General features: G+C 40.3%; 2 protein-coding genes across 2 annotated transcripts in view; both read right to left on the minus strand.

Moving 5' to 3' along the window:
• Positions 1 to 1806: 1806 nt before the first annotated feature.
• Positions 1807 to 5323, minus strand: polr2d (RNA polymerase II subunit D). The gene is made up of 4 exons (XM_053629657.1): positions 4589 to 5323; positions 4133 to 4313; positions 2541 to 2636; positions 1807 to 2065 (listed from the first exon to the last, which is right to left on the minus strand). The coding sequence occupies exons 1-4, from the start codon at positions 4656 to 4658 to the stop codon at positions 1987 to 1989; spliced, it is 426 nt and encodes a 141-aa protein (XP_053485632.1). The 5' UTR covers positions 4659 to 5323; the 3' UTR covers positions 1807 to 1986.
• Positions 5324 to 16830: 11507 nt separating this feature from the next.
• The window catches only part of cacna1eb (calcium channel, voltage-dependent, R type, alpha 1E subunit b), an 85443-nt gene continuing 74706 nt past the window's right edge, over positions 16831 to 27567 (minus strand). Inside the window, exons 38-46 of the mRNA XM_053629658.1 lie at positions 26357 to 26453; positions 26083 to 26188; positions 24438 to 24545; positions 23648 to 23748; positions 22812 to 22861; positions 20730 to 20835; positions 19965 to 20055; positions 19709 to 19869; positions 16831 to 18610 (exon numbers count right to left, since the gene is read on the minus strand). Of these exons, the coding sequence (XP_053485633.1) occupies positions 18044 to 18610; positions 19709 to 19869; positions 19965 to 20055; positions 20730 to 20835; positions 22812 to 22861; positions 23648 to 23748; positions 24438 to 24545; positions 26083 to 26188; positions 26357 to 26453 (1387 nt within the window). The 3' untranslated portion in view covers positions 16831 to 18043. The remainder of the gene's footprint in view (positions 18611 to 19708; positions 19870 to 19964; positions 20056 to 20729; positions 20836 to 22811; positions 22862 to 23647; positions 23749 to 24437; positions 24546 to 26082; positions 26189 to 26356; positions 26454 to 27567) is intronic.

Genomic DNA, 27567 nt, shown 5'->3' on the forward strand with positions numbered 1-27567 from the left:
TCGGATCATTTTACTGACTCGGAACCTTTTTTCGAGTCATTTCGTTCATTTCAGCAGAATATAATTAAAATGTTACATGTGAAATTCCCCAACACATATAGTGTCTAGTAAACTATAGGCTATTGCAGCCAAGGCCAAATTATGAAAAACAGAAATGATTAATTAATAGCTTAGCTGGGTCTTCAGGCTATGCAGTGTTAGTTCACCTCACCTCCCGATCCGAGTCGTTCTTTCTTTTGTCACGTCTGTTCCCTGGAAACAGAAATGATTCATTCACATCTCGAGTCTTTGCGTTCGAGTTGTTTGTTCATCCCGTGACCGCCCCATAGGCTGAATGAAGTGGGGCTGTGACTTGATGAATGAATGACTCGAACCCAAAGACTCGAGAGGTGAACTAATCATTTCTGTTTCCTGTACAGAACCTATGGGGATGTTGCAGCGCATGCACGGTCAAAATTGAGCGAATCATTCTCTGAGACAACTCTTCTCTGTTCCCGAGTCATATTAAAGATTCGTTCAAAATGAACGAATCGTTCATGAACGACCCATCACTAATATGTACGACAAAAACCTGCTTGTACTCATTGTTTCTATAAAAAATACAAACAAATCCATAAAAAATGTCATTTATGCATCCGAGTTGAGCCAAAAGTGCTTGTGGAATTCCACAAAATGTCTGAAAAATGTATAAAAAATGTCTGAAAATGAATTAAAAAATGTAAATGCGACTCAGATGACGAAGATTTTGCGTTCTTTGTGTCAAATGTGGGGGTTTTTTTGCCCAAAATTAGCAATTTTAAACGGCTAACTTAGATAACTAGGTAATTTAGTTTGTTCATGTATTAGTTTTCGAACTCTATACAGTTTATTCAGGCCAAGATTTTCTTATAGTATGCGTTTTATTTATTTATCTGTTCATTCATGATCCGTAACCACTTCATCCTGATCACGGAGCCTGTCCCGGGAACACTGGGAGTGAACGAGGAACACACCCGGGAGCAGGCCATCCCAGAAACCATGCACACACACACACACACACACACACACACAAGCAATTTCACGAGTCACCAATTCACCTACAGACATGTTTTTGGAGGAAACCAGAGACTGCTGAGGAAATCCACGTGGAGAGAACAGACAGAGAGTAAACCAAGCTCTGGATCAAACCCGGGGACGCTGTTGGAGCTGCTTGCACCTAACCCTAACACTCTGTTCTCTCTGATGACCGGGGTTCTTATGGCAAATAAACCGTATCTTAAAAGCAACATTCCTGATCTTTACAGAAAAAAAATTCTGATGACTCTCTGTAGAAATCGTACCATAGTACAAGCACTAATCGCTATCTTTTAGGTCTATTTGATAGTGAATTATTGTAAAAGATACACAAGCTGAGGAGGTTAGCTAGTGCGATGAACTGAGGTTCCTGAGCCTATAGCTGTGTTGCGTTTGGTGTGAACGGTGCAGGTTGGTGGTGGCGGTGTGATGTTGCGCGGAATCTTTTCACAGAATGGCGCCAACATTTCTGCTGAATAACTTCAATCTTTAAAAAAAAAAAAAAAAAAACATGTTATGTTTATGTTATGCACTTCCTGCTGCATGACGGTCACGATATAATTTGATTTTAACCACATGACATCAACAATAAACTAAACCTTTGAAACTCCACATCTCAAATCGTCCCAGCGTCGTCATAAAATTCACTCATAAATCAACCAATTGCCAATAAAGTTTCTTTTTTAGTGTAGTATAACTGACTTGCAATGTTTGCAACCATGGAAAGCAAAAAATAAAAAAATCAAATAAACAAACCTTTACAAACACATCAGATTTATTTTTACACTAACAAACAATGCATCTACAAACGAATGGAGAATTCAGTACTAAAACATATGGAATAGAGTCTGTTATAAACAATGCCGAATGGTACAAGATCAGTCCTCGTGCAGTGCACAGGTTTGGCCGTGACTGTACAGAAACGAGATGAAATCAATACTGAAAGCTTCTTTTGGTCTGAATATCATCCAGAATCTGCTGCAGCTCTTCGTCCTCGAATCGACCTTCCAAGCTACAGGGGAATGAAGGAAACGTGAGTCAGGAGCCTTTAATAACAAAATGATAAAATACCAATGTGGAAGAAATGATGTTTATAAAGTGAGACAGAGTTTAACGGCAGTATTTAATACTTAATTAATACCATATAATTCTTTTAATACACTTTTTTGTTTCATTTTTTTAAATTCACAGATGTCTTAAATGATTTCCCTGGCAACTTTCTGACATTTAAATGATTTAAATTTCAGTTCATCCTAATTAAAAAAATTTAAAAAAAAATTTTAATTCCCTATAAAACACCCCAATGTCTAGTATAAATTTGTGACATTAATTCCTGCATATTTTTTTTTTTGTATTTTCTATTTGAATACTAATTAGCCATGAGACATGACCAAGCTTTTTCAGTAAACACAGTTTGAAGATTTAGAAATCACTGAGAACTTTTCTGAAGAAGAAGAAGAAAAAAAAAAAAACCTATCAGAATTCACCTGGGAATGAGCGCTTTCGCTTCTTCCGCGGCTTCAGGACACAGATTGGCCAAACTCGCCAGCTCGAATTTATGCAGCTTCTTCTGCAAGAGTAAACTGTCGGAAACGAAACCATATTGAAAGGGTTTAGATGAAATCGTATTTAGACAAGGAGCTCAGAGTGTGTATAAATATATACATATATAAGTATCATTTTTCATAACCTGAGAAATCCTCGGTTCGACGTAAAATAAGCGAAAACAATCAGCATAAGTATTGGCAGCAAGTAGGCTAGAAGTCTGAAAATAATAATAATAATAATAATAATAATAATAATAACAAAACGAGCAAATAATTTTAATCACAACTGAATCTGCGAGAACCTCAGACTAAAACATAAGAATTATATAATGGATATATTAACAGAAATCTATGAATATGTGAATATAAAACACAAGGCTTGATACCAAACTGAAGCTGATTTTAATAGACACTTTAATCCTGTAGGATCACACACTTCCTGTTTTTTGTCTCGTATTCGGTTCCTCCAGAATTTTTCGATCGCAAAAAATCAAGGAAACGGCGCAGTATTCGGAGGAGCTCGCAATTATTCCAAAATTACCGCAGATTTGGGTCGAGAGGTGTCATGTGACGTCATCGCGACACGCGTTCAGTCAGAGCCTATGAACACGAGTGTAGCTAAAACGGTCTCATTTATGAAAGACTGTGCAAGTGCAATTTTGCCAATTCGAGTAGATTTCTGGAAAAAAAGCTAAAAAAAAAAACAAAAAACAAAAAAAAAACTCTGCAAGTTCGCAGATTTTGAAACAAAGCCGCAGCAAAATCAAGCGTTTTTGAACGTAACAATCACAAACAAAGAGAAAGACTTAAGCGAAATCCTGTACGGACTGATTAACGAACTGGCTGTAAAGACACACAGGTGAAGAACTCTATTTTAAAAATTCGAAAGTATCTACAATTTCATCATTGCCAGAATTGAGGATTTAGTACATGAACTGCTTCATACAGACGAGTGGAAATGCTTCAGCGCGTGACTTCTTTGGTCACATGATTTAAAATAATGGGGGGCAGTGGAGGCTTGGCGGTTAAGGCTCTGGGTTACTTGATCGGAAGGTTGGGTGTTCAATCCTCAGCACTGCCAAGCTGCCACTATTGGGCCCTTGAGCAAGGCCCTTAACCCTCTCTGCTCCAGGGGCGCTGCATCATGACTGACCCTGCGCTCTGACCCCAACTTCCTGGCATGCTGGGGTATGCGAAGAAAACAATTTCACTGTGCTGTTATGTACATGTGACCGATAAAGACTCGTTATCATTATAAACTTGCACACTACTTATTAGTAAATCACGCAACTCTCTTTTGTTTTTCTGGCTCGGAGACGGCTCATTATTCCCTTGTCTATATAATTCTGCTTCAGTTAATCTGACACGACGTGTCAGGTGAGCATCTGTGCACGACGCCTTGATGTCCTCGCAGACGTATAAACCCCAAACTTCTCGGCACATGCTTCAACGCCCATCACAAACTCCTGAACGTTCACATTCGATGAGATAACATGGAAGCGGCCACACAGAGACCGCAGTAACCCTCTGACCTGCGCACGCTGGCGATGGTCTCCCGGTTCTTGAAGCGGCTGAAGCGGGCCGTGTAGTTCAGCGTCTTCATGAAGACCTCGGAGAGCTCCTGTTCATCTTCGGCGCTCTCGTTCTGCTGCTTTCGGTGCTCCAGGAGCATGTGGACCTCAGAGTTCAGGAGAGTCTCTGCATTTTCAAACTCTGACAGGAAAATAAACAACGACACGGTTTCAACAAAGTCAGCCACGACAAGTGTTTTGTGCATCATTACTGTGACATTATCAGAAAACGCCTCCATCGTTTATATTAAAGTATATACTGTATGAGCCAGCGTGTTATGAATGGTGATTTGCGCATGCGCAGAAAAACAATATGTAGGACAGCCAGACAGGGATGTCGTGCTGCATCCGTCATGTAAGCATTTATAACCGCTTGTAAGGCGACATGTGAATAGAAACATCTTCCTCTAATCGCACCTTTGGGGAAAGACAGCTGCGAGGCGTCTTCTTCAATATCACCCACGTTCGTCGCTCCTGCAGCCGCCATGACGGTGTTTACACTTGCCTTTAATCTGATCACTGATAACTTTTTATCTGTAATATTAATTCAACACGCTATAATGAAACCAGACTATAGTAAACAATGTTAATTTTTTTATATAAATATTTAGCTACATAGTTAAAATAAAGCGTATAATCCTTTGTACACAAGGCGCCCGCGTTAACTCATTGCCGCAAAAAAAAAAAAACAATACTACAGATTGCGCTTCCGGTACGACTACCGGAAGTCTTCTTCTTCTTCTTTTTGTTTCAATGGCGGTTGGCAAACCTGCTAAAGGTGCATTACCGCCACCTACTGGACTGGAGTGTGAGCAGTACATTGGCAGAAAAAAAATAAAATAAAAAGGAAAAAATATAGTAATAATAATAATAATAATAATAATAATAATAATAATAATAATACATAAATAAAAGAAAATAAAGAGATAAATAACTATATACTAGATATTCCTACTAGATTACTAAAGTCTCTCACTTATCCCAGTATTTTTTAGATAGTTTATTGGGGGCTGGTGCATTTTCCCAGATGTTTTCCCCAGCAAGTTCTCTAGTGTCATGTTTTGTTCTCCAATCTGCATCTCTAGCTCAGTTCTTTCCCCCTCATACCTTTTGCAGTCTAACAGAATGTGTTTTACCGTCTCTTGTGTACCGCAGTGGACTACCGGAAGTAATCCAGGTTTCACGTTAAAAAGCCTTGAGCATTTTTTTTTCTTTTTTCTCCATTATAAACAGTTAATATTATTTTTATATTATCCAACTCCCATATGTAATTAATCCACATAAATGATACTTTATGTAAGGAAAAAAACACATCAAAGTGTGCTGTTGTTGGGAAATGATTGACGTATCACCCCAAAAGCAGACGTTTTTTCCTAGAACAGCACGTCCCCGAAAGTGTTTTATTCCTCTTATACCCCGGCAGTTCACATTTTTATTCATAAAAGAACACATCATACATTTCACCAGTTTATAGATACATTTAATGTTGTGGAATGTCCAAGAAACCTAGATAGCTATAAAGAGTTCTTCCCCTCAGCAACCTCTCTTATTTAAAATATATATATATATATTATTACCGGGGTATTACCGATTTATTCATTTATTTTATGTCGTAGTATAAAACGTGAAAATATCTTGAGTTTGTGTTAACCACAGACCTTATCTCAGGCATTTAACCAAAAACCCATTCAAAAACCCCACTGACTTCGGGACGATGGACGTCGAGTACACAGAAAAATTAAGTCGCGATCATGAGAAAACAAATAATAATGCATGGCCGCTTGGGGCTTCCGTAGCTCTATGTTGGTTGGCTCTCTTATATATATATATATATATATATATATATATATATATATATATATATATATATATGTGTGCTGCATCAATGCTGGTTCTACAAGGCTATATATTAATGTCTTTTTTTTTATACAGAACAGAGCATATCTGGTGATTTATTCGCAGGGTAACAAGTGTGTACTACAACATTCTGCACACACTGGAGGACAGTCACCTGCTGGATGTTAGCAACTGCTTGCATTTATTCAGCTGTCATTATGTCTTCCTGCCACGCATCCAGGCTGGATGTCTTTTGTGAGGGGTGGGACAACCATCCGATAGGACAAAACACAATCTGACACCCAGTCAGTTGTGGAAAGTGGACCAGTTCCAAAATCCACTTATGGATCCAGAGGTAAATTTGGCATTCACATAAAATTAAGGCAAAAGTTAAATAAGTACAACCAATTAAAATCATTTGTACAATTATCTACGAATTTTATTTAATTTTTTTTTCAGAATGTAGCCATACCAAACAATGAACAGGAGGACAGCAGATATGGATAAACATGTTTTCAACATTGATATACTTTATATTCTTTTTTTTTAACATGCACATATGATGTGTGTACTGTATACCAACAGGTGTTATTAAACATGACTTCAACATTGGTGTACTTTATATCATTTTTAACACGTGCATGTGGTATGTATACTGTATACCAACAGGTATTACTCTCACAAGTTTTCAACATATTAATGCAGTTTTTTATGCTAAAAGAATGCTTCATTATCAACACTGTCCTCATGATGTGTGTTCAATCGCAATGAACTACAGTCCAAAAACATTTTACGTCACATGCACGTGCATCCCGACCTGTAAAGGCTTCATTTCCTTTCTAATGAGTTCATGTTGCTCGAAGCCGTGCTCCTTGAGTCCTGCACTCTCAGTACTGGCTTATGATCGGTCGAATGGAAAGCTCGCATCTGATTGGCTACAGAGTACTACAGACGCACGTGGGAGGAAAGAGCGCTCAAAAACACACACACACACACACACACACACACACACACATCCAATGCGATTAGCACGTGAATGACGATTTGCAAACTTTCTGTGCACATCTATGGATTGTGTTTTGCGTTTGTGAAATGTATTTTTACTGATATATCATATTATTTTGCGCACGTGAATTGCTTTTTGTGAATATACTTTTTTTTTTTACGTGCACGCGAATTGTTTTTTCGTGCACGTGAATTAAGTTTCGTGCATGTGAAACTGGCTATGCATGTGTGCGTCATGTATTTATTTAAAAAAAAAAAAAATTTGTTTGCGTGAATTATTAATGAGACTGATCTAGCTCCGTAATGCGTCGCGCTTAAAACTGGCTCGCGCTACAGTCACTGAGCGCCACCGTTCCTGTGACGTCACAGCAGCTTGCTTCCATAGCAACACGTCCTATATAACTTCTCATCAGAATTCTGATCTCAGCGCAGGTAAAGGAAACAGGAGCAAAGAGACATGATTTCACTCCGAGCGCGTTGAGAGAACAAGTCTTTTCTTATTGTGAAGAAGTTCAGTGAGAATTCAAAACGCCATGTTTTGGGTGGAAGGTAAGAAATTCTTTCATCCAGACACTTTCACACATCACATTTAGTGTTCGTTATTGAAAGTGAAATATCTCAGGATCTCAAAAACACGCCTACTAACCCAGGGGTTCCCAAACTTTTCCAGGGCAAGGCCGCCCAAATGGCATTAACATGTGACCGAGGCCCCCCTTTTGCAAGATGTCTTTAAAACATATTAAAAATACAGACTTCTGAATATATCCCCCCTCCCCCTTTTTAATTTATTTATTAATAATTACATCTTTACATTACATTACATTAGGAATTGATTGTGTGTGTGTGTGTGTGTGTGTGTGGATTAATGTTTCACACCAAATTGTTGACGCCCCCCGAGCGCCCCCTGGCGGCCCTCACTTAGAAAACCACTGTTTTTGTACACTCTACAGAAATAATTCAGGGGACCTATTACCACAACTTAATTAAATGTGTGGTTGCAAGATAAAAATACTAAAGAAATGAATTTGGGCATATTCTAAATTGCGATATGACCAACAGTGGTCTCGTGTATAGGTTAGGATACACCTGCTAATACAGTTGATGGCTTATGTTCTACTACTACACGTAGCTAACGCTAGTCATGTTTAGCAGTTTCGTTGGAATATCTACTCTTTAGTTCACCATAGCACTGGATAAGAATGATACAGTTTCATTTGAGAAATCTGCTCATCTAGAGAGGGCTTTTCATTTGTGCTACAGGAAAGAAAAGCATGATTAAATTTCTGTATAGTCGTGCAACTACATGGTGTAATCTAATTTCATGCACTGACACATTTTTAAAAATCTTTTGTCATTCACGTAGATAGTCTTCTAGCTCCATTGTAGTCAGTTTGCTCTTTGAGCAGAATTAGCAGCCTGTGGATAGACTGTGGATAGTTCTATGAGAGGGATAAAAGTAGTAGTGTTTCTTTTTTTGTCTATATTGCTCATTTCATTCTGTGCTTTTATGTCTATAAAACCTGCTGAGATGTTGGGTATGATATTTGTATTGTAAATTCCGCCGGATTTTAGTTCCTATTATTATAAAACCTAGTTAGTAATTTTTCCTGGTTTAAAAGGCTGCATTCTACTGGAGAAAATCTAACTGGAGCAATTTTTAAAATGATCGTCATCTTAAAAACTTGTGTTCATAATTATAGTAATTAAGTACACAACACTTAAATTCCTTTTGGAAACTAGTTGGAACTACTTCATTTTTATGAGTAATCAACGTAAAAACTTGCGTTTATTATACAAATGATTAATTAAGTATTAATTGAAAATTCATTTGATTGTAGAGGAAAAGGTCATTTCTCTAACTCATTGTAGTTCGTAGGTTGAACTTAACTTCGTTATAACTCAAAATGATCGAGGCAAACTGTTGCGTTCATTTTTTCGTTGAGCCGAAACATTTGTTTTTAGAGTGTAAGCATCACACTTGGGTCTGTGTGTTTCTTTTATTATCTGTAGAAGGAGAAGGTGCCTTCTTCAGTACCTGTGACACCTAGGGAAACGTAAGCTACATTACAGACATGTGCATGAGATCGAACTCAAACAAGACCTCAGGTATTATGGGTAATGAATTCAGACTGAGATTGTGTAGGTTCAGAGCCCTGTGTGATTAATACTGTAGAATTTGACTGATAGAGACTGTGAAGACAAACAGCATCTGTTTATTCCTCAGCGGCTCGAGAACATCGGCCCAAACTGAGAAGAAGAAGAAGAAGGGTGGTGCAAGCAGAATCGCGAAATGGTGTTTCTGGAGAGTAAGAACATCTTTTATCCAAAATATTCGCATACAAGCATCACATTTAATATTTGTTACCGAAGTGCCACACGAAATATCAGACTTGTAAAGTGAATGAATTTTCCGAAAGCTTCTTCGATTAATCCTGTCGACTTGCAGTTTAGCGAAAAAAGTGTTCGTCCCTCTTGTTTTATATGTGAAAAGCAGCAGGGAATCATGGGAATCTTCACTCCTTCTAAATGAAAAGGCACTCTGGCAAACTGAGGAAGTAGAACTGCCGAAGAGTGGAAGAAAAAAAAAAATAGCTAACCTCAAATGTAGCATGATAAACGAAAAGAATTTCATGTCACAATTTCTTGTGGGTTTTATAAGCGTCCTTCTGATGTCTGTGTGTTTCTTTGTGTGTGGAAGAAGAACAAGATGCATCCTGCAGCCTTTACAGAAAGGTAAGCTACAGCAAAAACTATACAGCTATACAGCTCCATGCTGACATCATGAAACTGTAAGAACTTTTAGAGATAGTTTGTGTCGGCTCAGAGCCCAGATTTTTGAAAATACTGTAGAATTTGACTGTGTAGGGAATTTAGTCAGTGGTGGGAAGAGGACAGACACACAGGAGGCTGCTTCGGGTGAACACGTGGGGAATTTTATTTACAAAGTCCGTGAGAGTGTGTGTGTGTGTGCAAAAGTGTGACCGTGAGATGAAGTGCTCGGTCTTCGTGGGACTTCCGGCGTCGTGCTGGGGTTTTTCCTGAGTGGCGGGGATCCCTTTTTTCTGTCAGGCAGCGCCGTGGGTGCAGTCAGGGGACGGAGTCTCCGATTACGTTGGTCTCGTCTGAAAAAAACACAACGTGGATTAGTTCACGTGCCCGGAGAGCCTTCTCTACCTTTGCGAGTGGAGGATCGCCCTTTTATACTCTCCCCACAGCTGCCGGATGGTGGAAATTTGCCGCGCTGCTTATCATCTACCAGCCGTGTGTGTGTCGGCAGCCCCGCCCCGCAGCCACGCACTCTCCGGCTGTCCAAAACATTGGTGGTGCTGAAGCGGAGCTGTCTCTTCAGCACCACAGCGGCAGCCCTATTTAGTATCGCACTGCTCACCTCCAGGCATGAGGAAGGGGCTAGAAAAGGTGCCCTAAACATTGCCTTCTCCAAAATTTTCCCTAACCAGCTTACTGCGGCTGGTAGGGGCCCTAATCAAGCGGTCAAAACTCAAAGAAGAAAACGAGGATCGTTCCACTCACCTTTGGTGCATGGAATGTGCGCACTGTCATGGACAGGCATGACACGGACAGACCCCAGAGGAGAACCGCTCTGATAGCAAATGAACTATTCAGATACAACATCGACACTGCGGCTCTTAGCGAGACCCGGCTCGCAGGCGAAGGTGAACTTTGTGAAAGGGGCTCTGGATACACCTTTTTCTGGAGTGGTCGAGACAACGACGAGCACCGTGAAGCTGGTGTCGGCTTTGCAGTAAAATAAGCGCTGATTGGCAAGTTGGCAGGCCTTCCCAAGGGAGTCAACGACAGGCTCATGACCATGAAACTCCCACTCCTGTCTAGAAGAAAGCACCTTACAATCATCAGCTGCTATGTTTCATCATCTCTGATGACAAAATGGTCTTTGTCACTACGACGGACAACCAAGAACAAGAAGGTGTAGCAAGTGTCTGTCAGACTATCTGAACCTGTGGGTTCGGCCCCTCGGACCGGTGAGCAGCTCGATATCTGCAAAGTAGCAATCCAGGAAGTGATCCTGAACTCTAGAGCCCCTAGTACTCAGGCCATGTATGCTCTAAAGTGCTAGCCTTTTTGCAGGGACTGCCATATAGTGGTAAATCACCATCTGTGCTGAAAATGTATGTGGCATCCATTTTGGCCTGACTGCAGCACAGAGGATAACATCTAGTTATAATATAGCAATATCAGATCAACGTTTAGAATGTTTTACTCCCCTTAGAGAGACCAAACTAGCTTCATTAATCTCTTCAGTGAAATCATCAACTTGCATACTAGATCCTGTACCTACATGTTTCTTTAAACAGATTTGTCCTGGAGTAATTGAACTGCTTCTAAATACAATCAATTCTTCCCTTAGCACTGGTTATGTACCAAAATCATTTAAATTAGCAGTTATTAAACCCCTGCTTAAAACACCTGACCTTGACAGCTCTCAACTGTCCAGCTATAGACCAATATCAAATCTCCCCTTCATCTCCAAGATATTAGAAAAGGTTGTAGCACAGCAGCTATGCTCGTACTTGCATAGGAACAACATTCATGAAATGTATCAGTCAGGATTTAGACCTCATCATAGCACAGAGACAGCGCTGGTTAAAGTAGTAAATGACCCACTACTGGCCTCTGATCAGGGTTGTGTCTCGCTGCTTGTGTTACTCGACCTTAGTGCAGCTTTTGATACTATTGATCATACTATTCTCCTTGATAGATTAGAAAAAGTTATTGGCATTAAGGGAACAGTCCTCTCCTGGCTCAGGTCTTATTTGACTGATCGTTATCAGTTCGTAGATGTAAATGGAGACTTCTCCACGCATACCGAGGTTAAATTTGGTGTTCCACGAGGTTCTGTTTTAGGCCCGCTGCTTTTTACATTATATATGCTACCTCTAGGTCAAATTATTCATAAACATGGAATTAGCTTCCACTGTTATGCTGATGATACACAGCTGTATGTTTCAGCGAAGCCAGAGGACAGACAGCAGCTTAATAAAGTTGAGGAATGTGTAAAGCACATTAGACGTTGGATCCTTATTAACTTCCTCTTACTTAATTCTGACAAGACAGAAGTACTTGCACTAGGACCACGTGTAACTAGAAGTAATCTTTCTGATCTCATAGTAACTCTGGATGGTCTTTCTGTTTCATCATGTACAGCAGTTAAAGACCTTGGTGTGGTTATTGACTCCAGTCTATCATTTGATGCTCATGTAGATAATATTACTAGGATAGCCTTCTTTCATCTCAGAAATATTTCTAAGATGAGAAATATATTGTCACTACATGATGCAGAAATATTAGTTCATTCAATCGTCACCTCTAGACAAGATTACTGTAATGCCTTACTGTCTGGATGTTCCAGTAGGAGCATAAACAAACTCCAGTTAGACCAGAATGCAGCTGCTAGAGTCCTAACTAGAACCAGAAGATACGACCACATCACCCCGATCTTATCTACACTGCATTGGCTCCCAGTGAAATCTCGCATTGACTATAAAATACTATTATTAACTTATAAAGCACTAAACGGTCTCGCGCCACAGTATCTAAGCGACCTTTTGGTTTTCTATGATCCGCCACGCCTACTTAGATCTAAAGACGCAGGCTATTTGACGGTACCTCGAATAGTGAAGGCTACAGCAGGGGGAAGAGCTTTCTCTTATAGAGCCCCACAGTTATGGAACAGTCTTCCAATTAGTGTTCGGGACTCAGACACAGTCTCGGTGTTTAAGTCTAGGCTTAAAACGTATTTGTTTACTCAAGCTTACCATGACTAGACTTTCTGTTACGCTAAGCACAGTCCTAATAATCTTTTCTCTCCCCCTCTCCTTCTGTCAAGCTACACACGATTTTATGGAGATACTAGAGATCCTGATGCTTTCCGCTCTCCGGACCTGCCTGATCCGTTTCGGATGTCCTACCTCTGGATGGAGCTCTCATCTACTCCAATTCCAGATTGCTGGGACTTCGGCTGCTTCTAAGGCCAAACACTTCTTTTTACACTATCAGTTACCCAGATGAGGATGGGTTCCCTTCTGAGTCTGGTTCCTCTCAAGGTTTCTTCCTCTTAACATCTCAGGGAGTTTTTCCTTGCCACCGTCTCCACCTGCTTTGAGACAATGTCCATTGTAAAAAAGCGCTGTACAAATAAAATTGAATTGAATTAGTCACTATTCACTTTCACTGTATGGAAAAAACAATGGTGACTGAGGCTGTCAGCTCCTAATATTCTGTCTAGCATTGTCTTTTATGTTCCACTGAAGAAATAAAGTCATACAGGTTTGGACCAACATAAGAGAATAAGAACTTTTCTTGACACATGTACAATCCATTACATCCATTATAAAGGTCTTCCTAATGTCTTATAATAAACATTGCTGTATACATGGGGCAGCTGTGGCTCAGGTGGTAGAGCAGGTTGTCCACTAATCGTAGGGTTGGCAGTAGGATTCCCGGCCCACATGACTCCACATGACTCCATATATTGAAGTGTCCTTGGGCAAGACACTGAACCCCAAGTTGCTCCCGATGGCAAGTTAGTGAATTGCATGGCAGCTCCGCTACCACTGGTGTGTGTGTGTGAGTGTGTGTGTGTGTGTGTGTGTGAATGGGTGAATGAGACACAGTGTAAAGCGCTTTGGATAATAGGGAGGGAGGGAGTTCGGACCTGTACACAAAAATATGGCACAGCACACAGAAACAACTTCCCAACCCAAAGATAATGGGTTGTAACACATTATATATTGTCATTAATACTTGTAACTATAGTTATAATGGATTATATTGCCACATGTTATTCAAGGGGGCGCACAGTGGCTTAGTGGTTAGCACGTTCGCGTCACACCTCCAGGGTCCGGCGTTCGATTCCCACCGTGGCCCTGTGTGTGCGGAGTTTGCATGTTCTCCCCGTGCTGCGGGGGTTTCCTCCGTGTACTCCGGTTTCCTCCCCCAGTCCAAAGACATGCATGGTAGTCTGATTGGCGTGTCTAAAGTGTCCGTAGTGTATGAATGGGTGTGTGAGTGTGTATGTGATTGTGCCCTGCGATGGACTGGCCCCCTTTCCAGGGTGTACCTTGCCTTGTGCCCGATGCTTCCTGGGATTGGCTCCAGGTTCCCCCGCCACCCTGAAAAGGAGTAAGCGGTTGAAGATGGATGAATGGATGGATGTATGTATACTGTTAATGGCTTATAATAGTTAAATTTTGTCATGCTGAAACAGAATGAATCATTGAAGAGTTCAAAAGAACCGATTCACGAATATGAATCTTACCACATCATAACAGTGTAACGTGCTGTTAGGATCCTATCGAGTTTAATAATGAGTTTCGATTTATTTTAGAGTCAGACTGGAGCGATTTGGATGAACTGCAAAGTGAGTTGGATTCAGAACGATTCATTACAAAACGATCCAAAAGAGTGCGAACTGTATGACAGTATGATGAGCGCTAGGTGAGAAAGCATACGTCTCAATAAATGGGTGTCATTTTCACACACTGAAACCCCTAACAAGTTGACTGTACTCAATTGAGTAAACTCGTTTACTCAATTTAATTGAGTAATGGGGTCTCCCAAAACTCGTATATTTAAATTCACTTCACCCGAAGACTCGAGACGTGAACTAATTATTTCTGTTTCCTGTACAGAACCTATGGGGATGCTACAGCGCATGCGCGGTCAACAATAAACGAATCACTCTCTGAGACAACTCGTTGTTCCCGAGTCATGTTAAAGACTCGTTCAAAATGAACGACACATCACTAGTTCATAACGCTTAACCAAAGTAAGTTCTTAACACATACGCATTTCTTCTTCAGTGCTCCTGTTTTCTTTTGCGGTTGCTGTTTCGTCCTCGTCATCATCCTGACTAAAGATTTTTGCAATTCTTATCCGTTTGGAAGTGTTGGCTAATTCCTCCTCCATCTCTTCACGGGTCTCTGGAAGTGGTCAATTGAACCACAGTTAATGTAAGTACATCTCTAGCTTTCTAGTCAGCACAAATAGGCATTTGTATCTACTTTAATCGAAGCCCAATTTACTTTATCTAAGAATCACACCCGACCTTTTATTAAAAGTACCCGATACAAAAGTTACAAAATATCCTGCTGATAATTTTTAGGATGAAATTTTTGATGTCTTCTGTGGGAACGATATGTTTGTGTCCGTCCGAATATCTGAGGTAAAATACTATGCGTCAGGTTGAATTCGGTGAAGCAAACCAAACCGTCACAAAACTCCTCTTCCCAAGTATGAATCTTTTTACTGACTCGGATCTTTGAATCTCGTTCAGCAAAATGAACGAATCTTTTTCAGAGTCATTTCGATCATTTCAGCAGAATATAATTTAAATCTCTCTCTCTCTCTCTCTCTCTCTCTCTCTCTCTCTCTCTCTCTGTGTGTGTGTGTCTGGAAACGAATCACTCTCTAAGACAACTTGTTGTTCCCGAGTCATAGTAAAGATTTGTTCAAAATGAACGAATCATTCGAAAATCTACCGGAAATAGTACACCATCCGGGTACCTTTGGGATCCTCATCTCAACATACTACAATTCGGGACACACTACTTCTGATCTCGTATACTATTTAGGATGGATATTAGGCGAATTGGGACGCAACAAATGGTTTGTCATGTTATAGAGAAACCGGAAACCATAAACTCTTCTGTCCCGAAGATTTTCCTGTGGCAGAAAATGTACTGTAATAAATCAATGACACTGGACACTCTTTCCACAAATATTAAATGAGCACCTCCTACCTGAAAAATTCACCATATCATACATATTATACATCCTTCTTTATTCAATAGCACATTTTAAAATCTGTTTATTATTAATCATAGATAAGAGATAACTTTTATTTAGCTGGTAACCTTTTACAATGAGAGCATTAATATTAACGTATTAATGATTTGCAGCTTTCTCCCTTCTGTCTCCTCTTCAGGAGGTGAAAAAGGTCTGGTGATTGACTTGGCCAGTCTAAAACCTTCCTCTTTTCCCCCTGATGAAGTCTTTGTTGAGTTCTCAGTGTGTTTCGGATCCTTGTCTTGCTGCATGATAAAGTTCCTCCTGATTAATTTGAGAGCATTTCTCTGTAAATTGGCGGACAAAACTGTCCTGTAAACTTCTGAATTCATTCTGCTGCTACCATCATGCGTTCCATCATCAATAAAGATTACTGAGAATGTTCCAGAAGCAGTCGTGCGAGCCCCAAGCCGTGACACTACCTCCACCATGTTTCACAGATGAGCTTGTATATTTTGGATCATGAGCAGATCCTTTCTTTCTCCACACTTTGGCCTTTCCATCACTTCGGTAGAGGTTCATCTTGGTTTCATAACTTATCTCTGTATTTCTTTGCAAATTCCAATCTAGACCTCAACCCAAGAGTAGACGTTCAGAGCTATTAACTGTTTAAACAATCAAATTAACAGGGCAGACCTGGGCATAGATTTGGTGAAACGGGACATTTCTGATGTATGGACATTATCCACTATAATCCCCTTTTCCTTTCACAATTTTTGCAATATATTTTACAATGAATGGTATGAATGTTTCTGTGCATCGTAGACACACTGTCTGGACTTACACGTTGCCTTTGTTTGTGGAAATGTCTCAGATTTAATTCGGAGTATTTGCTATAAAACAAGATGTTGGTGTCTGTAGAATATTTTTAAACCATCCCAATTTGGCGTAAAAACCTTGAACCTGGCAACCCTGTCATTAACTCTCCTGTCCGCTGCTCCTCTCCTGAGCCTGGGTCAGCATGAATCCTGTCTCAGTGAGAAGGTCCTTGCTGCAGTTGGCAGAACGGGGCGGGGCTACATGTGTTGCTCTGCCCATAACTGGTCTCAATGTTTAGTCGCAATCTACTTGGTCCCAATAGGCCTTTATAAGAGTTTGTCGTAATTCCCTTTTTTGATCAATAAGTGTAATTATAACGCTATGGAGCTAAATAGGGTGGTGAGAACACTGCACACTAAAGTTTTCTGGTCATTTAAAAGACGTAAGTAATACTGCAACAGAATTTAAAATGCATGGACTTGTGAATGAGGACTTTATGTAGATGAACATTTGTTGAACTGTTCCTATTGATATATATATATATGTATATGCTGCCCCTATGGATGAGCTGCCCGTGTTGATGCGCCCTCGCTATATAAGCCGTCTACACATAGCGACAGATCCGCCTTAATCTGTCATGACGTGCCAGTTGTAGAAGACCCTATGAAAGTTTAATCAGGAACGTTATTATATGAACCTGAAAAGCAGGGCCTGAGGCAGAGGCCCTCGTTTAACTCTGTTTAAAAGAGTGAATGCAAGCATCTCTTCATGTACATGGTAGACACACACACCTCCACAACAAACACCACACCTCATCCGGTGTCGAGTTGCCTTCTTTTATTATTCTCAGATTGTACAAATGTTTAGAAATCGGAATGAATCCAACACAGTAGATGCATTTTAGGCTTTAATTCTGAGCTCACAAAAATATGTCATTGCAAGGTTGTTGCGCGCGGTTTGTGCATCGGTGTGTCGGCGAGAAAGTGAACATCGGTTAAAACGAATGAGCCAGTAGAACTGAATTCATGGAACTGAATTGCATTTCCTTACATTCATTCTGCAACATGTAGCCTATTTTGAGTCGAAACCATTTACCGTGCGAAAGAAAGTGAAATCGATCAGCATTTCAGAGTGTAAAACAGCGATAGTCTGAGTTCGTTATCTCCCACAGACGATGAAGCAGACTTTAGTCTGGTTTTCAAATGTACAGTGTTTTTTTTTTTTTTCTTCTTTTCCTCCGTTGAACTCTCAGAGTGTTTTGTTAGAAACAAGACAAGACAGCTGCGTATATGTTAAAAAAAAAAAAAAAAAAAAAGGTGAAAATCTTAGCAGTCCTCCATTTTAATGATCACATTGGACTTGTATGTAGAGTATATTCAACAGCGCAGCTCAGATGCTGCTGTCGCAGGGGTCAGCGTCCTTCTCCAGAGTTCTTCTGGTCAGTACTTAGTATTTATCATCCTCCGTGTCACTGAGAGGCTCGCCGGCCGAGATGGAGACGCTCTGCGCCAGGCGTTTGCGGAAGTGCCCGTTGGGGACGTGCCAGCCGAGGCGCGCGCGCGTGCGCATGGAGGCCGAGACGGTGTTGGCGCGGCCCAGGCTGGTGGCCACAGCGGCCTCAAACGTCAGAGTCTCCATGGCTGAGGAATCGGGGCTGTGCTCATCTTCCTGCAGGGCGAGGAAGGGTTCAGAAGGGAACCGAGGGGCGCCCGTGCCCAGATACTCGTCCTCTTCGATGTCCCCCATCTCTTCGTCTCCTTCGCCCACTCGCACTTCCTCTTCTTCTGCGTTTTCATCCCATAAGGCATTGCTGCAGCAGCCCAGAATGGGAGCAGCTCCTCGCTCCTCCTCTTCCTCCTCATCTTCAGCCTGTGAGGAAGGCTGAGTGTGGCACACTAACGGCGAGTAGGAGACGTGTGGGTGCGAGTGAGTTGGTGTCTGAGAGAGGCGACGCCTGGCGCTCGGTGTGCTCGACTCCGAGGTGGAGGGCACGGGGCTGTCTGAGCTGTTTCCCTAAAAACACACGCACACGGGGCAAAGCGTTACAAACGAATCCAAACAACCTTTGCTTGCAACATTGCCATATAAATGCACCAATTTGTGTCTTCATTTCAGGCTTTTGTTTGTATATTTTTCTGGCCCAGAAATGAGCTCCACTCCCATCCACAACACAGCTGCTCCTTTTCTTAAAAGGTAACCCCTAAAGGAGTCTAGAGCCTGATATGCTGTGTAAAAATCCCAGACTCAAAGGCTATGCTTGGAATGAAATGATTTTAAATGAAAGGTCAAATCACATGATGTTCACTTAAAGGGGATGCTAATAAGAATAAGCTTTAATAAGAATTAATGCTATCTTTCTAATTACTATATGGAATACTATATATTTGCTATATGTAGGGAAGTGGTAGCTCAGCGGTTAAGACTTTGGACTTCTGATTGAAAGGTTGTGAGTCCAGCACTGCCAAGCTCTCACCGTTGGGCCCTTGGGCAAGGCCCTTAACCCTCAACTGCTCAGCTGTATAAATGAGATAACTGTAAGTCACTCTGGATAAGAGTGTCTGCCAAATGCTGTGATGTAATATGTAATGTAATGTAATTAGGCGACATCAACTCTACTTGATACACTTTGGGTTGTGCTGTTATCGGAAAATAATTAACGACTAGATGGTGTGACGGAGCGGAGTCCCCCTGCTACTACACCGATGTTGATTATCGTCCTACAACAGCACATCCCAAAGTGTTTTAGTCATCTTTCACCACAACTATTTTCCTACAATGTTATTAATTAAACAATAGCTCAACCTACTTTATTTGTTCATACGTAGTTTAAGTGTTTACAGTTCGTTGTGGCTAACAAGGACAAATGAGTAGCCTACATTTAGTACTGGAAAATATGAATGGTGCCCTTTTAATAATAATAATAATAACAACAACAACAACAATAGTAATAAAGTTTAATTTATAATATAGCACATTCGTCACAACGACAAAAAGAAAAATAATTATAAACTTTACTCATTAACGTCATTACTGTTTTCTAGCTTTTTTATGGAAAAATGCAGGCTTCTATACACCTAGGCCCTGTCATATTTTTCATTTGCACATCTTTACCTGCCGAGTGTGTCCATGTCGTCTTTCCTCACTGGGAGAACGAGAGCAGGACTTCGAACTCCTCTCGTTTGAGTTGAAGCGGGACTTGCTTGGGGACAGCAGGTGGCGCTGTTCCTTAGATCTCCCTCTTTCTCTTTCTGCCTGATGCTCTGAATGGGACACTGAGGAGCATGAATCAGATTAAGTTAGACATGATATAATCCAAATGCCAGGGTTTTGCATGCTAATGAAAAGCTGAAAATGTGCGTTGACCCACCTGCAGCTTTGTAGCTCTTGTGTCTTGGTCGGTACAGACGCTCCGGCGGCTGTTCCTCTTCCCACAATCCGTCCATCTCCTGCTCATCCGCCTGTTCGACACCACACCACATGATCTATAACACCAGCCTCCTTCCTTCTATTTTTGCACTGATTCATTTGTTAGTTCTTTATTTGGGTTCGTGTTCACTGAAGAAATATCAGACTGTCTGAAATGATGGATGAAAGTGTTTTGTGTACTTAAATAGACCGAGTACTTAAAGAAGCAGTGGGAACGGTCATCTCTTCCCACATCACATACACAGAAAATATCTTGAGAGACACATCTCGTCTACGTTTAACATCTCCATAAAATGGCTTGAGGGACGTGCTGTGAATCCGCATTTCCTTTTGACACAGGAAATCAGAGTGGGTTGTAGCGCTTGACTGATTTACGCACCAGCCCGTAGCGTTCGAGATACGCCTCGCCGCTTGCTCAGTCGAAATATTCAGCTCGGTAGCTAAATACACACATCTGTTAACTTTAACGTGGACGATGTCCTGAGACTACGAAGCACTTCTGTATGTTGCTCTGGATCGAATGCTGTAAATGGAAACGTAATATGGACCAAAAAAAAAGTTGATATATCATGGGCTGATGAAATAACTCAACATATTTTAAGCCAGATTAGCCCGGTAGTTATTTACATGTTACAACTGTGAACGCCTAGCCTTGTTTGTCTCCTCTCTTCCGGTTTAAAATATAAACCTGATGCGACAAACTCACCATGGACACTTGATCGTCCTCACCGTCTTCCCCGTGATGTGACGCTGGCTGCATTAAGAGCTCTTGGGGTGAGATGGGACTCAAGGCCACGAAACCACCACTGGTCCTACAGAGGAACACACACAACAAGTTACAGTGAGAAACAAACAGGGTGTAAACGACAGGAAAAGTGGACTGATCCCCCTAATTAAGACTCTTCGGATCAACATAGGAAAAGAATTTGGTGGGATAGTGTAGGCATTTTTAAAACTGATGCTGTGTTACCAAAACATGTGATGTGTGTGTGTGTGTGTGTGTGTGTGTGTTTTCCGGTGATGTGTGCTCACACTACACTCCTCTGCACCCTAGAGAGCCACCGCTAATGCCAGCTCTCTGGACCTCATGGTGCTCAGCTCTGAGGTGTAGGTGGATGTGTGCGGTTTGAAGCGTGCTAATAGCCTTTGTGTTTTGTGCTAAAATGAAAGCTCAATTAGCACTTACAATCTAGCTTAAGCTTAGCACTTCATACGTTATGTATAGGACACACTGTATTCGACTCTGTATCAGAATTGTCGGCCAGCAATTTCTGCCTTAATATTGAACAACAATCAGGTACAATCGGGGCTCGAATTCATAAATGGACGGTAGCTTAAAGATAAACGAAAACGAAACAAAACAAAAGAAGAACAGAACAGCACAGAACAGAAGAGAACAACACAAAACTGAACAGCACAGAGTGGCACAGAACAGGGAAAACAAAACAAAACCGAACGGTGCTCAACAGCGCGGCCGGAAAAAAAAAACAGCACAGAACAGCGCAAGACCAAACAAAACCGAACAGAACAGATAAAAACAAACAGAACAGAACAAGACCAAGCAAAACTGAGCAGAAAAAACAAACACAATCAATCAGAACAGAACAAGATCAAACAAAACCAAACAGAACAGAACAAGACCAAACAAAACCAAACAGGACAGAACAAGACCAAACAAAACCAAACAGAACAGAACAAGACCAAACAAAACCAAACAGGACAGAACAAGACCAAACAAAACCAAACAGGACAGAACAAGATCAAACAAAACCGAACAGAACAGAATAAACAAACAAAACTGAACAGAACAGAATAAACAAACAACACTGAACAGAAAAACAAACACAATCAAACAAAACAGAACAAGATCAAACAAAACCAAGCAGAACAGAACAAGACCAAACAAAACCAAACAAAACAGAACAAGACCAAACAAAACCAAACAGAACAGAATAAACAAACAAAACTGAACAGAACAGAATAAACAAACAAAACTGAACAGAAAAACAAACAAACAAAATCAGACAGGACAAGACCAAACAAAAACAGAACAGAATAAACAAACAAAATCAAACAGGACAGGACAAGACCAAACAAAAACAAACAGAACAGAACAAGACCAAACAAAACTGAACAGAACAGAATAAACAAACAAAACTGAACAGAACAGAATAAACAAACAAAACCAAACAGAACAAGACCAAACAAAACTGAACAGAACAGAACAAGACCAAACAAAACTTAACAGAACAGAATAAACAAACAAAACTGAACAGAAAAACAAACAAACAAAATCAGACAGGACAAGACCAAACAAAAACAGAACAGAATAAACAAACAAAATCAGACAGGACAGGACAAGACCAAACAAAACCAAACAGAAAAACAAAAACAAAATCAAACAGAACAGAAAAGAATTAAACCAACCATCACACAACCGTGTAGGACGGCACCAAACTGAACAGTGCAGACGAGATCAGTGCAAAACAATGCAGAACAAAACCAAACAGATAGGCACTGAACATTACAGACTAGAACAGTGCAGAACAGAAGAACATAAAACAAAACAAAACAGAAATCACAGAACAGCGCAGAGAAAAAGAACAAAGCCAAGTTAACAGAACAGAGCAGAATAAAACCAAACCAAACCAAACAGAACTGAACCGCACAGAACCTTTACATTTAAAGCACTGCTTTTGACCTGCAAATGAGAATTATCCCAATGAAGGAAAACAGTCATGACTGAAACATTCCAGTCCAAGTCTAGATAAACGTCGAGCATACTTACAGAGCCGAGCCCGCACTGTGAGATATGAGGGGAAGGGCAGCAATGCTCAACTGTCCATTACACAGAGAGAGAGAGAGAGAGAGAGAGAGAGAGAGAGAGGTGTGAATGATCACTCAACATGGTCTTTCCGTACAACTTTTCAGCTTTGCTAAGCATGTACAGAAGTGTTATAAAATATGAATTAAAAAATAAAAACAAGACTGTACGAAGAAAAACCGAAGGCCTTCTGGTATAAAAACGATCTGTGACAGGTCTGAGTTTAAAATGACACCATCCGTTCAGACAAGCCATTAAAACACACTGAGCACAAAGACATTTACAGACTCATGTGCTGGATGTTCTGGGATGTCTAGATTTGATCCAACATGACATTTCTTAATGTGACTTTTCAAGGACGTAACTACAGTATGAGCAAGATGACAAACTTAATAAGCACCAGAAAGTTACACAGATTTATTGAACCGGTCAAGATGGACCAATGCATCTTATATCAAGGCCAAAATATTCCAATAATCAATGCCTATGGGTCACTTAATGTACCTTAGGGTCAATTAGTTTATATAGTAACTTATTGATTATTGTTATTTAAAAGTCTTTCACATTTTAAAACCCCATCAAGTTCCTTAGGAAGAAATGAGCAATGAGTTCATGAGGATCATTAGTGGGGCACAAACCCGAAAAATCTTTACACTTTACATTTTATATTTAGAACTGATTCAATCGTATTCAAATCACGCTTTGCATAACATTACTGACATGTGGTTTGAGCTGATACACAAGGCAATACGGAGTTTCTATTCATAAGATAAGTAAGTAATTATAATCCCTATGCGTACCTGCTCCTCAGCCTGCCGCCTCAACTTCTTTGCTTTGCTCTGTTTAAAGTAATCCATGATCATCATGGAGGCGTAGATTTTACCCACCGTCATGTCCGTGTCTGTGGGGAAAAGCACACACATGCGTACAAGCACGCATGGTTTGAATTCAAGTCTTAACATCCATTGCTGTACAAAGAGAAAGAAAGATCTAGAGCATCACACTGCTGCTCCGTTAGACCCTTAATGGCTGTTGTGTTTCTATACAGTATGTTACGATACAAGGGAGAAAACGATTAAAGTGCATGGCTGACATTATAAACACGACATGGCAGTCAGTAATGACACAGTAGGATTTACTATCGTCTTAATTCATGGAGTCAGTCAAGACATCTAACACCAATCCTTGCTGTAGCTCTGCATATTTACTCCATTGATCTCACTCCATATTTATACTCGCCCTTCGGTAATCCCACAATTCGGTGTTAACCGGAGGAGGATTTCTCATCCTGAGCAACAGTTCGTCTTTCGAATGACGTGCAGATTTCTCCAGATTTAAGCAATCTCTATATAAATACATTGAATGAATTAAAAACCATCAGTTGCATGGTAAACCCAGATTTCCTTGCTGAACAAAGCTGAGGCGATCATTAATCATCCGCTCAGAGAGGCTCTTAAACGATCCTGTAGTGACACAGTGTGTGTTTAGGCACCGTAATCGGACTCGGTGAGTGGCAGAACGCTGATAAAATGTGGATTCTTCAGGGCACGCAATGATTATCAGCCTAACCGACGGGCACCTGGGCATCACCTTTATTGATCGGCACCAGCAGGTCCAAGGTCTTCTGGGAGAGATGAGGCCAAATCACACTGATCTCCTTCTGCAGTTCAGCATCCAGCTGCAAACGGTCTTCTCCTCCTGAAAGTACACGGGTTTGCTATTTTATAAACAAAGAGACAACGTGTTCTCTCCTTTACTTCTCCTCCTCCTTCTGTTTATGAGTTTAAGACAAAAAGCTTTTTAAACATAATAACTTACTAATTAACTAACAAACAAACCAACTAACTAACCAACTAAGTAACTATCCAACCAACTAACTAACCAGCCAACTAACTGGTTAACTATGATAAGTTATTATGATAAGTTAACATATACCTAACTAACTAACTAACTATCTAACTATCCATCCAACCAACCAGCTAGCTAACCAACTAACTATCCAACCATCCATCCAATGAATCAACCAACTAATTAGCTAGCTAGTTAGTTAGCTAGGCAGCTGGTTAGCTAACCAACTAACTAACCAGCCAACTAACTTAAAAAACAGCCAACTAACAAACCAACCAACCAAAAATCTAACCAACCAATTAACTAGTCAACTAACTAACCAACTAACTAATTAACCAACTAACCAACCAATTGAAACTAACTACCCAACTAACTAACCAACCAACTAACCAATTAACCAACCAACTATCTAGTTAACTAACTAACTAACTGACCAACTAGCCAACTGACCAACTAACTAACAAAGTATCTGACTAAATGTGAATCCTATAAGTAGATATAATAAAGTATTTACATGTAAGTAAAAATGAAATAAACATAAATATATAAATAAAACAGCAAATTATAAATATCATAAACAAACAATAAAAATATCCGTATGTAAACACGTACTGTAAATAGATATCATTTAACTAAGTGAACGTCAAATGAACGAATAAACACTTTATTCGTTGGTGACACACACACGAGTAAATAAATAAACAAACAAACAAATAAATACACCTGTATGAAAACACTGTGTATTGTAAATAGATATGCATGAACTGATCGTTAAAATAAATAAATGCTGTACGTAAGTAAGTAAACCTACCACGAACAAAGAAGCAAACAAATAAACAAACAGCTGGATGCTCAACGTTAGGATGTTTCTTATACAATTTTATTAAGGAAAACTCATTTTTAAACAGGATGAACAGAAAATGAGTTCGCTACAGTAAAATGTGATTCGGTATAATTGAGACCGCTTTTTTCCCCCAGCACATTCACTTACTGTTAAAAATTGTACACCATCAAAAATAGATTTATTTATTGTTGTAGTTGCGATTATAATTCCTATTTTAAGTCCCTGTAAAGAAAAGAAGTGCATACTGTATTCAATTAATATTGAATGCTGGGGAACTGCATGAAAGTGCTACGTTTTCTTCTTTTACCCATATATACATTAGGTTACTAATCTTATGTTATATATATATATATATATTTATTTATTTCTTACTATTCCGCAAGCAGCGCTGAGATACAGCTATTGAGATACACCAGCAGATGAAAAAGGTGAAACCACACGGAGCATATTTGTTAAACCTGCCCCTGTCAGTCTGAACAGTTGTATAAAACGACCACACTGAGTGATTCCTCACTTCTCTCTCTCTCTCTCTCTCTCTATTACCTCGGGCGATTTTGACATCCAGGGCAGTACGGATCAGGGACATCAGTGTGGAGGTAAAGTGGACGCTCATGTCTTCATCCACAGGCATGTTCATCAGTACCAGCCTCTGTGTGTTCACACATGACAAAACTGTATTTTAAACAAGTAACAGTTTAGCTGCTTTCCAAAAAAAAAAAAAAAACCCAAAACAATTGTCCTAGCACAAGTTCAGAGCTTTACTGTGCAGGTAAGACGACACAGCATGATGTAGAAACATTGTACAAACATCTCCCACCTTATACGCTACTTTAGCCGGACACTTCTTCCCCAGGCCAAGAGGGGGCGACATGTGGGTCAGCATCTCATACATGGCATTGTAATGAATACGACCACTAAAAAAAAAAAAAACACACGAGAGAGGTGCCGAGATTAAAAAGTCACAGTGATATAGATTGTTAATCGTTTCAAGAATAACTGATCGACGTGGAAAGCTCACAAAAGTTAATTTTTTAGTCATTATTTTGTAATTTTGTACCACGTTTCTTTCTTATAATACTGCATATCCCTTATAATAATATTTCTTACATGTCCTTCACAGTTTGTATAACCATGGCAGCGGAGATTATAAAAAGATGCAGAATTGGGGTTCCAACTGTGCCACTGCTGGTAAAATCTTTTCATTTCCTTCTCACGCTGTTCTCGTTAAGTGTTCGTGGCTTTTTTAAAGGATTTCCCCACAACTGCAGTGTGTGTGTGTGTGTGTGTGTGTGTGTGTGTGTGTGTGATCTCACTCAGTGGGAGAACAGGTTAAAAGTGCATTTAAAAATAACAGGCAAATTTAAAGTGAAAGTTTAATATGACAACCGGTACTGCATTTCCTGATGTATGACATTTGGCATCCCAACCTTGCTTTAAAAAAAAAACAAAACACACCCACATCGACATAGTAAGGGGATTATTAGCTGAATAATTGGGTCAGGTTTTAAAGCAAGGAAACCAACATAATACATCATCACAGCATTTTGCAGATGCCCTTATCCAGAGCGACTTAATTATCTCATTTATACAACTGAGCAGTTCAAGGTTAAGGGCCTCGCTCAAGGGCCCAACAGTGGTGGCTTGGCAGTGCTGGGATTTGAGCTCGCTACCACTTCCCTAATACTTCCCTGCATATAATAATATACAACCAGGGCTGGAACCTTAGCACTGTAAGATATGATACCTTAGAAAGAGGAAATGCATAAAATCATGCAGATACAGTCAAGAGCTTCAGTTAATGTTCAGATCAAACATCAGAATGGGGGGAAAATGGGATTTCACCATGGCAAGGTTATTGGTGCCATATAGTCTGGGTTGAGTATTTTAGACGGGATTTCCACACACCAAACCCAGACAGTTGAAGATTGGAAAAACATTGGCCTGTCCCCCCCCTCGAGTTTCGTGGGTCTGTGCCCACTGTAGCGTCGGATTCCTGTCCCTGGCTGACAGGATTGGAAGCTGGTGTGG

The sequence above is a fragment of the Ictalurus furcatus genome, chromosome 7, assembly GCF_023375685.1.
Source record: "Ictalurus furcatus strain D&B chromosome 7, Billie_1.0, whole genome shotgun sequence".
NCBI lineage: Eukaryota > Metazoa > Chordata > Actinopteri > Siluriformes > Ictaluridae > Ictalurus > Ictalurus furcatus.

Bases quoted from the DNA above. Each gene is read 5' to 3' on its own strand.
- polr2d (XM_053629657.1), bottom strand. From the start codon at position 4,658: ATGGCGGCTGCAGGAGCGACGAACGTGGGTGATATTGAAGAAGACGCC. The intron at 4,314-4,588 runs GTGCGATTAGAG...TTTTCCTGTCAG, and splicing joins GCAGCTGTCTTTCCCCAAAG to AGTTTGAAAATGCAGAGACT. The intron at 2,066-2,540 runs GTGAATTCTGAT...ATTCCCCTGTAG, and splicing joins GCGAAAGCGCTCATTCCCAG to CTTGGAAGGTCGATTCGAGG.